This window comes from Fulmarus glacialis, unplaced genomic scaffold (assembly GCF_000690835.1).
Source record: "Fulmarus glacialis isolate BGI_N327 unplaced genomic scaffold, ASM69083v1 scaffold6629, whole genome shotgun sequence".
NCBI lineage: Eukaryota > Metazoa > Chordata > Aves > Procellariiformes > Procellariidae > Fulmarus > Fulmarus glacialis.
In genome coordinates, this window is record NW_009233769.1 from 44,387 (window position 1) to 56,022 (window position 11,636).

Genomic DNA, 11,636 nt, shown 5'->3' on the forward strand with positions numbered 1-11,636 from the left:
AGGAATACTGTGGCCCAGAAAGAGGAAATAAATGCCTCTGACTTACTATATTAAAGCCATTTTCTGCTTACAACACCAGTACAAGTTTTCACAGAATCACAGAAAGATTGACGTTGGGAGGGACCGTTTGAGATCACCTAATGGTTCAAAGCTGCACCAGGGGAGGTTTAGACTGGACATTAGGAAACATTTCTTTACCAAGAGGGTGGTCAAACACTGGAACAGGCTTCGTAGAGAGGTGGTCGACGCCCCAAGCCTGTCAGTGTTTAAGAGGCATTTGGATAATGCTCTTAATAACATGCTTTAACTTTTGGGCAGCCCTGAAGTGGTCAGGCAGTTGGACTAGATGATCGTTGTAGGTCCCCTTCCAACTGAAATAGTCTAGTCTATTCTATTCTAATCCAACCCCATCTGCTCACGCAGGGTCAGCCAGAGCAGGCTGCCCAGTGCCATGTGTGACCGGTATCCCCTACTCCCTACCCCTGGTAATGTGGTTAGCATAACTAACACCATTTTATGAGGCAAGCAGCCATTCTCTGTGACTAAGCGGGTCACATATTTGTTCCCTTTCCCTCATTATCAGGCCCTGAAGGTCCTGTGAACCAAGCAGACAAACCAAACAGATTTCTCCTTCCCCACCCTACTGGCCTCAAGGTTCCTGGGCACCGGGCCGATTTCTCTCTTCCTTACTAGCCTTGAAGGTCCCAGGCACCCGGCCAGCCAGGCAGTGGTGATGGCTCCATCACAGAACAGGGAAGCATGACAGCATACACAGCACTGTCCATAAAATCAAGCAGTTACAAGGCCTAAGTGGGGAACTTGGACCTGAGCTGCTGATGGACAGTGAGACCCAGGACCCTCCGGCGGCCAGGGATGCCTCCACCATCGTCTGTGTCCTCCAAGGATTCAGCAAGTGATTCATATTCTATGTTTTTCAAGTCTAGATTACGATTGTTATACTGACACAGAAAACCATGTATTAAGATTTGGCCTTGCAATGACATCAGCCAGCTCCCTCAGCACTCCTGGGTGCATTCTGTCAGACCACATAGTCTTATGTATGTTCAGTCCATTTAAATGTTCCCTAACCTGATCCTCCTCCACGGAGGGTAAGTAGTCTTTGCTCCAAACTTTCCCTCTGGTCTCAGAGATCTGGTAGTTCTGAAAGCCAGTCTTTCCAGTAAAGACAGAGACAAGGAAGGCACCGAGTACCTTGCACTCTCCTGTGTCCTTTGTCACCAGGGCCCCGGGCCCATTTAGCAGCGGGCCCATGTTTTCCTTGGTCTTCCTTTTGCTATTCATGTATTTGTAGAATCTTTTCTTGTTGCCCTTCATGTTTCTTGCCAGACTCAACTCCACTAACATTTCCCACTAACACTAGTGAGAATTTTGGGAGGAAGCATTGGTACGTGGATATAGTGTTGCAGTTAATTAATCGAACAGTAAAGCAATGGTTAAATCACTGAAATGATCAAGATTGAAGAACTACAGAAAAACCTTTAATTTTCCAGTTCTCCAAATGCTATAAACAAACAATATAAATCAAAAGGCAAGATGAGGTACTCGAGCAGATATCTGGTAATATTCTCCACCCTCATTACTACTTTCGCTACCATTATCATTTGTTTTCAAAAAATATCTTCAAAATCACAGTAGTCCTATACGGCACTACTTCTCAACTAACTTAATCGCTAAGTTACACTTCCAACTTATTTATGAAAAAGATGAGAAAGAACTACATGCGAAAAGAAACAAAAATACAAAGAGGAAACAACTCACTTGAAAATAACAAACTACTTTGCTCTTGCTTTTGTCATAGTTCTGCTTTAAAATGAATTGGTTTAATCCTCAAGCTTTTTTTAATCACCTAATAAGCGTGGTTAACAAAAATGGTTGCTTCAGACATTTTTTCCTACATTAATGCTGGCTTAATACTAGTCATAACATATCAAGAGTAAATTAAACAAGCTGACAAATACTGTCTTTAAAAATACTTAATTCTGTATAAATCATTTTAGGAGGTTTTTTGGAGTCAGTTTATCTAAAAACAGACAAAGAATTTCAGAATTCACTGGATTTAGAATTAAAGAAAAAAGAAAAAACGAGAGAGATACAAGAGTATCTAACACAGGGATTATGACTGACTTCCATCAGGAAAATGCTTAACTAGAGTAGCATGTCAAAATACTGCCCCAAAACCAAAGTCACTTGTTTTTATAGCATGCAGAATACAGCTTCTAAGGCAACTGTAGAACCTTCCTTTTTGCCCACCAGGACAGGTGAAAAGGTTAACTATAACACATCCAGGCTGATGATAACAATAATCACATCTTTGTACCTGCCAGCGTGCCCACCCTATCATGAGTGCTATTCAGGGCTAATTTAGTTGGGAAAGAAATGCCAGATTACTAATTCATGTGGCCAGACACATATCGGATCATTTCTGTCAAAAATTAGCCCAAGTGCTACTACACTTCTAAAATGAAGAAAACTACGTTGGCAAATTCATCCTCTGTGAAAATTTCTACAGCAGCTAGTCTTTGAGAGATGCTCAGTTAAAGCAAGGCTGATGGCTGCTGCTTGACAAGTCAATTCAGAGGTGGCAAATACAGAAAAAAAGCACAGAAGCAACTGTGAGAGCGCTGCAGAAAATTTGATGTTGGCATAATTAGCCAAGGAGCAGTCAAACAGAGAAACAGTATTGTAAAGCTGTGCATTTTTCTTAACAATCCTCAAGAAATCAGATATTCACTATTGTTTTGACAACGAAAAAACAGAAATGCATTTTTCTTCTTTCATATGACATAATATACTCATAAAAATTCATATTGTCAGTAAAACAGAAGGAAAAGATTCAAAATAAAAATATCAGCTAAAAAATACCTTTGAATTAGCTTATCAGTAGTCCACAATAGCATTTTTAAAAGTATCTATCAACCAAATACCAAAGGGAACCATTTACCTGCTGCAATGCTGGATTATATTTACCTCTATAAAGTTGCTATCAAAAGAACTCCTACAAGAAAGCCAGATTCAGGAAGACTGCAGTTAGATAGCCCTAATAAAACTCGGAAAATAAAAGTGAATTACAAAAAAAAAAATCCTGCTGCTGCTAAAATGGGTCATTACAACACCAAATTTCTCTTGTGAAGAACAGGATTATTCTTCTAAAGGAAGGAAGTGGGACACAGCTTCTGATAAGCGGCAGGAACTCTGTCCAGGTTGGCTATTAAGGTAAAGCCTACTGTTTATATAAAAAAGGCACACAAAGTCAAAGCTGTGCCTACCTCATCAAAGGTCTCTGTCATTTTTCGCATTACATCCTTCTTGTGCAAACTTTGAAACATCTCTGCTGTTACCATGCCTAGAAAAGTAATGTTTTAAAACAGAAGAATTACTGACATCCCTATCATATTAATCAAGTTCAAACCACAGTAAAGACTTTATTTTAAATTTAGAAACACCAAGAAAGGGGGACTCAAGCTGGTTTATCTCTGTTTACACAGGCAATATAAATATAGGGAGACACATAAATTCATTTATAGTACAAAATACTATAATGAAATACCAAAACTGAAATCCGTATTTAGAGAAATCTGCCCTGTGCTGTCTGGCATGGCTATTTTCTCTCTCCATCCATTTACTTCAAGGATTTACTAAAATTTTGCCCACTGCTAGTCAAAGACTCCAAAACATTTTCCGTAAGAGAAGGCATATTAGTCGAAGACCTGGAAAAAAAACTGAAGTGTACAAGGTGCATTCTAGCTGCTTAAATACACTCAGAAGTTTCAAACTAACAGAACAGTCTTCTTAAAACTCTTACTTGCCATCCTAAAGCATTTCGCTAGCAAACTGTCCCCAGAAGTCACTGTGTCTCAATGTTTGTTATGAAATAGAAAGCTTCACAACCCCCTGGTAAAAGGAACCGCAATGAGGCAAGAGATTGCTTTTCTAGCCACCAAAGCAGGAGCTTAATTTGCTAATTGCTGATTTTCAAAAAAAGATACTAGCAAAACAAAAGATACCAGGACATTACAAAACAAATGGCAACTGAAACACTGGATTTTAATTAGAACGGTCATCAAAACCATCTTCCCTATGTGGGGATTCTGCAAAGCGATGTGACATGCCACTTCAGAAGCCTGACCTTGCAAACCATGTTCAAATACAACTCTGAGATTTGGCATGCTGTAAACACAGAGTCAAAGAATTCAACCAGCAACATTCTTTGCTATTAGTCCTGCCCATCTGGAGTTTGTCTTAACGAACAGTACAGATTATAAGTACATGATTTACTGGAGAGAAAAATTCCATTTTAGAAAGCACACTTCAGACTACTCTCACCCACAGACAATGGAAAGGGCTACTAAGAGGGTAAATTACCTTGACAGCCTGAGCACTGAATGAAGAAGTTGATCAGGTCTAGAAGTGCCACATTCCTGTCTTGTTTATAAGCTTCAACCCAGTCATCTACTACAGACTAGAACAGATTAAAGAAACTCATTAGTCAGGAGCTGAACACAGCATGCTGCACTCCATTGAGGACATCCATAATAAAGACACAAACTAACATTGTTTCATCTCCATTAAATTATAAAAATGAAAACAAACTCCACACCATTTTGTTCCATTTCTAATAGTACATGCAAAAGACTCCATCTGGGGCAAAATGAAGTCTTGAACTGCTCATTCACAAGTTCTGGTCTAGGCAATGTTGCCATTCACAGATGCTTTGCTCCCCGTTAACAGGGAAAATACAGCTTTAATAAATTTAACATGCAAAAAACAAAATGTGGTCCTACTGATTTCTTGCCAGCACTGAGGTAACAGTTTCATTAAAAAAACCAAACAAACAAACAAAAAACAACCACCCACATTTAACCTCTGCACCATCTAATAATTAATATTAAATTAATATTAGCAATTGTCTCTGGGAGTGCTCTTCTCTAGCACGTGGTTTGTGCAGAAGGCTGAAACAGTTCACGTACTACACTTAAGCTAAAAAAAAGCTCCAAATCTCATTTCTAGGGCAGTACAGCTTACAGCCTGTATGTGACACAGGCCTGCTGGAACAAGCCATCCAGGCTTCAACCCACCTGTAATACCAGACAGGTCTAATGAATTCTTGGACTCAAGCTGCTGCCTTTCCAAGCCCTTCACATCATGCTCTGCACAGCAGAAGCTGAGCTGTTCAGGGAGCTCTTCTGAAGTTAACACAGCTGTAGCATGGCAAAAGTCCACCCATCTTGGAAAAACTAAGGTCTCGCATCCAAAATATAAATGTACTTTTCATGTGTGCACACACACACTTTGCTTACAGACACTACATACTGGAGACATATGTATAACCCTGTATAAAAATATTTGTGGCTCCAGATTGCAATCATTCATACACATATACAAACATAATATACACATATGCTCACAGAGTATGGGGAGGTGGGCTTCCTCACACTGAAGAAAGTTGCTAACTCTATAGATGCACAGGGAACCTGACTATTATGCAAACTGCTGTCAAACTGCATTAGAATGGAGGTAAAAGAAAAATACCAATATGCAAGTTCCCGGGGGGCAGGGCGGGGGGGAAGGCCTGATTTTCAGAATCCTGAACAACCAAAATTTTCTACTGCCGAACCTTTTCTGTATTTTTTAAAATAATTCTCTTTTCATATGTTCAGACATTGCTTTAGGAAGACTGGTTTAGGTACATATTTCCTTCCTCTTTTTAAATATCTGACAGCTACTTTTTCACTAATTTCTTGAAGATGCATTCTTTTCAAGAGCCATGCTCATAACAGTATTCCGATCAAATACGTTTCTTCCCTGTCTATGCCAAAACAGAACAAAATTTCAATGCTCCGGAGTATAAATAACTGAAATGACCACTGTTTATCCATCTTCTCAGAATTCAGAGCTAGACATACCTGCATGGCCCGCTTCCCCATGCTAACCACTTCAAACAACGTAACTGCCTCAACCACTTCGCCATTCTGCAGCTGTCTCACTCTTCTGCTACTGGAAGAATTTCTCCTTATGTTTTCACACTGTTCTCGGACCTTCCGTTTCTCTCTCTGAAACGAGTCAAGCGAAGTATGTGAGAAAACGCAACACATAACAGCCATTCACAGATACATGAATTATCCCCTAATAACAAGTTTTTTTACTCTCATTGCAATGATTTCCCCAGGGTGCTAACTTTTAAGCGTCAAGGACACTGATAAAACCTTATCAAATATGACCATACTAGAAGGGAATGAAAAAAAGGATTTACCAGTTTGAATTTTTTCTCAACAATGAGTCATAAGCATAGGAAGGTATAACAGGAAAGAAGTTTCTGAACAGTTGTGTACTTCCTGGAAGGCATTTTTCAGTGGCAGCTGTAATTTCTGAAGAATAGACAGCAAGCACAGAAGCTCTTCTACATCTTTTCACTCACAGGGTAAACACACAACCTGCAAATTAACGTCAGCTGCACACAATGCACAGCTGAGGAAGAACATACACTGAAATGAACTGACTGTTCAAAAGCCAGCATTGAGGCTCTGATGCCAATGGAATTCGGGTGTCAAGCTGTACCCAGTAAGTAGATTTTAGCTGCACTGTATTGTGGTTGGTTTATGGAATACTCAATTTTGTTAACAACTGAATGAGACAGAAAATAAATTCCGTAATAAAAAAAAATTTAAAAATCAACTTACTGGTGTTTTCAGGTTGCCACTTCTCACACAGCTGCCGTTCTGCACAGCAGACTCAGGCACAGCCTCATCATGGACAGCATTCTCTCTGAAGCGCAACAAATACGTTGAAGCGGTTAGCAGTGAGAACACAGAACTACACACTTCAGCACAAACAACAGAGGAAAATAAAAGCTTTTTTTTTTTTTTTTAGTTAATTGTTTGGAAGTTATGTCATTTTGTTACTAAAACCCAAACAGCTAACTTTAAAAGTACAACAGAAATTTGGAGCCTTTTTCAAACTATTGGCTTTCCTGTAAGATATACAGATAATTAGAAAACTAGCAAAACTATCAAAGATATCAAGGAAGTAGAAAGTAAGTAAATGAAACAGAAAGCTGATGTTGACTTAAGGCAGCCTTTGTTGACTTAAGAGCTTTCCACCATGAATCAGTAACACAAGTATGGATTCACTTCATGGGTGCTCTAAACAAAACAAGGTAATAACATTTGATGAGTCATTTAAAATGAGAGGAAGAAACTGCTTTACTTTGTCTATAAAACATGCTGAAGAAAAAAGACACATCAGAAATTTCATTTGCAGGTCATTGCTAATATGATGGAGGAATAATTTTATAAATAAAGATGCACCTTCTGGGAGATCTGAAGCCATACATTTATCTGCAATGAAATCATGCCACTTTTCATCATTCCCAATGCTAACAATATGCTTTGCCAAAGGTCATGTTTGAGCAGACAAGCTGGATCCCACTTGTGCAGCAGGTCCAGTACTGGTAGCTGGCTGCTATGGCCTCCTTTTAAACTACGGTGGCCAGGACATGAAGCCAGTTGACTTGTACTATAAGAAGGCACAAAAAGAAAGTAAATATGAGAGCATACAGTTACTTTCATTTCCATGATACTGCTGCAACAAGAGAGTGTACTAACACAAGTGACCACTTTACAAAGGAAAAAACAGCGTATTACACTGTCAGATATAGTCAACTCTCCAATATCCAGTGTTGGCTAACCCAGATGGAGAATCAACTGTGCTATGGATGCAGAGCCAGCTCAACTCCAGCTACATTTATCAATGCCAGACAAGCACTGTTGTTGTTCTTCACAAGACTGTTTCAGTCAGACATTGCCTCTGCAAAGCAAATCCTGAGGCTGAATAGCATCAACTGCAGGACCAAGGTCCTGATGTTATTTTGTTAGTGAGAGCAGACAGAAGTTTTTATTTAAACACATCTCTGTTTACTTTTTGAATTTATTGGGACACTTCACCGTAAGCAAAGTAGAATTAGGCTCCAAAACACTCCTAGAAAAATTCTATGTAAATATAAAATTCTATAAAAATAAATCAAATTTCTAAATACAATTACGCAAATGGTTAACTTCCCTACAAGAAAAGTCCTATGAAAGTTAAATTCAATGAACATCTCATCATAGAAAAGTTCAAAATGTGCCACAGTGTTTTACAAATGGAAGCTAAGAAAATAATTCAGGATGAACCAATCCTTAAATCAGTTGTCTGGAGTTCTGCATGTTATAGAAAAGAGAGGGATGAACTATAGTTCACAACTGAATCAGCATGCTACAATCAATAGTTTGCAAAAGTTTTCAAATGTTTTCCTTGATTTGTAATTGCAAGCCACGGAGATTAAGTATCTCAAGCACCACCAGAGACTTCCTAGTTGAAAAGAAGCAGCAGCACAAGATAGCAATATGTATTGCTTTTCTGATGCCAGTTAGCTCTCCCAGATTTTTCTACAGACCACAAATAAACAAAAAGAACCCAAACTTGTTTGTCAAGGAGCTGCTTCTCCTATGTAATTAAATCCTTTCACTCTTGATTTCAAAGCAGAATGCAACGTTATGGGGCTGGACTAACAAGTTCTTACTTGCACTGTTTCACTAGAACTACAACTCAGATGCCAGCCAACATCGGGGTAACATGCATTACCTGTTTCTGCATCATACCTCAACATAATGCTCCACGTGCTCTCAAACATTTTTCCTGAATTGTTTGCATGTACTATGTAGCAACTTACTCCATCCCATAACAAAAATAAATGCATTGCATTTGATTACAGCAACTATAATTGAGTCCAAGTTGAATTAAAACATTTAAATAATGAAGAAATCAGAACTGCTGCAGGACAGTTCAGTCAAGTACTTGTCTGATCACGTACTGCTTTTAGTACCTGTCTAGAATATACTTCTTTGAAGCTCTAACTCATATGCCTTTCCCAAGAATACCCTGAAGAATGGCCCTACAGACGGTATCTACTGGCCCTGTGCTACCTACTTTGTCAGCTTATGCCAGGCAAAATGTACCTGCAGCAAAAGGGGCTCAACAAAGTAAGTGAATGCCTGGTATATGGAACAGCATCCTTACCAAAGCTCAGCAAAACCTGCAAGAATGAGAAGACCGTTGAGCTACAATTGGGCTAACAACGCCAAGTAAAACAACATCCCTGTAATGAAATCAGTTAGAATAACTTTCACACATGCGCTAAACATCTGTCTTAAATACTCAACAAATGTAACTAAGCACTAAATACTAATACTAAAAAGCCATTTAGTTTCTGAATTGTTTCAGTTATCAGTGCACCACAGCACATAGCAATGCCACAGGAAGCACCGTGCTACAACAGACAACCTACACAAAAGTAGAGATTTTTTAAATCCAGATACTATCAATACTCATGTTTCTCCTTTCTCTTCTCTTTTTTCCTTTTAATACTGATGTTTCCAGTAAGGCTATTCGTAAGGCAGGTACTTAAACATTTGCAGGAACTAGGCCAGAGCCTAGAAGCTGAGCCCCGTGAAACCACTTAGAAATTAAATGAGATTTTAATGGAGTTTTTATTTGCACAACTAAGTTTCTGTTGAAGAAACAGTTAAAAGAACTAAGACATCCTCTTCTCTTCTTGAGCAAAATAGGAACCACTGTACCTAGTTGAGGATGAAATGTGATTACTTCTGCAGCAATCCTTATACATAACTCCATTTAACATATTTTCAACTGTAGGAGTGCAACAGTAGGTTTCACAAATTTTGAACTAGGTTTTTTTTTTTTGCTCGCCTCTGTTAGTCTACATCATACTGAGCATTTTTGCATACCTAAATTCACTGCCTCATGCACTGGTAAGAAACAGTTCTCAGCCATTTACTTTGTTTCCATCAGCAATCAGTAAGAAAGCATAGGCAGAATTCCATTCCTATCTCATCCTAATTTTCACCTTTATACCCTGCTACATACAGATCATAGACTTATTCTTACCTCGCATTCCTGTCCCCCCCCCCCCCTGCCACAATATGGTCCTTTCACTAGCACTTGGGAGTATTACTGATGAGGTAAAACCCTTGAAGTAGAAAGGAAGCAAAGTCCTTCGTCTAGTCCTCAAACACAATACTATGGTGAGAATTTCTGAATTCAGTTTTCTCATCTTAATAAACATTTAGAGCAGATTTAGTGACTCACACTTAAAAAGAAAAATACCTCTTTAACAAAGAGGTAACATATTCCTTTAGCTGTGTAAAAGGAACAATTAATTCATGTTTCTGGAAGAATCCTACCTGTAGATTTTTAAAATTATAATTTCAATACAACTGCTTCATCTTTTAGAAGCAACATAAGAAGCTCAGCTAAACAATTGCCAGGTGCAACTTCTGAAACTAAGAGGCTGGCTTCAGATGAAACATACTGTAAAGGACATATGGGAAGCTATATTAATTGTCATCATGGAGTACGAGGAATACATCTCTCAGCTTTCGTTAGAGCTTAATGAAGCAAAAGACCTGGAGCAGACTTGCTCAGAAGGTGACAGGATCAGCAAAGACTGGGCTGCAACAAGTTCAACATGCAACACTGGACATCTAAGAAGCTTCACTCTTTGAAACTAGACAAGATATGCCCAAATATTTTAACTTTACCTCTCATTTATTTATATCTGCTCTAGTAGAAGTAGAGCTTCTAAATACCATTCTGTAAACAATGATATGAATATATTTGGTTTATAGATCATCTCAACTGATGACTGAAAAAATACATTATGAAAGGGAGAAGACTTGATGTATCCCTGATAAAACAGCTATAGAGAAGCAATGCCCCCTTCAATGCCAACAGGGAGACGACAGATTACTTAGCACTCTTCCCCCTCAGCATACCCAGATTCACCACTGAAGTGAACACATGCGTTGACTATGAATCTGCCCGTTATTTCTTTCCAAAGGAGTTCATTTGCACTGTAGTGAACAAGGCACAGAAAAGCTCGTAAGGCCAAGGTCCCTATCAATCAGCATAAAACACTACATTAAGAAGATGCTAAACAATACATAAAAGGGAATAAAGTGGAGAAATCAGTAACAAGACGTAGTGCCTTTTTACTTCCTTACCACCCAAAATGACACATTGTATACTGCCCCACTATCCACCAGGCACAAATTCAACGGGCAGCACCCTAATTTACCAACAAATTTGATAGACAACGTGCGCCAGGTCTTACTTTTGGCTGGGAAGGTTACTGGCTGTGTTGGGCTCAGCTATCATTTCCGCTACATTATTTCAGCAGTGCAGACGGCAAGCTAACAGGATCAGCACCGCTTCTGAGGAAACTTCACCAAGATCCGTAGCGTTAAAAACTTAACAAAGCTTTGGCTCTTGCGGGCGAAAGAGCAGCCAAAACCTGTCAAGAAAAAAAAACAGAAAGCGTTAATTCTAGGTAGTTCCCCTAAAATCAAGTCAGAAAGTCCCCCGCAAAACCAAGTCGTAGAAGAGGATGCAACTTTGCGAAAGAAATTAATCCGAAGAGGAGAATTCGGAGGCGGGACCGCTGCACCTGGCGGGAGCCCTGACGAGAGAGGCAGCGCGTACAAAGCCGCCGGCCGTAAGAGGCGCGCCCGGGGCCGCACGGCCCGCTTACCTTACCCTCCTCCCCCTCGGGCAGACCCCCG

At 39.4% G+C, this 11,636-nt stretch overlaps 1 protein-coding gene across 1 annotated transcript in view; it reads right to left on the reverse strand.

The window, feature by feature from the left end:
* LOC104070829 (cohesin subunit SA-2-like) overlaps positions 1–11,232 on the reverse strand; it is a gene marked incomplete at its 3' end in the record, with an annotated part of 54,394 nt that extends 43,162 nt beyond the window's left edge. The window contains exons 1-5 of the mRNA XM_009585430.1: positions 11,189–11,232; positions 6,699–6,783; positions 5,925–6,071; positions 4,384–4,480; positions 3,288–3,364 (exon numbers count right to left, since the gene is read on the reverse strand). Of these exons, the coding sequence (XP_009583725.1) occupies positions 3,288–3,364; positions 4,384–4,480; positions 5,925–6,071; positions 6,699–6,783; positions 11,189–11,232 (450 nt within the window). The remainder of the gene's footprint in view (positions 1–3,287; positions 3,365–4,383; positions 4,481–5,924; positions 6,072–6,698; positions 6,784–11,188) is intronic.
* Between the last annotated feature and the right edge of the window lie 404 nt (positions 11,233–11,636).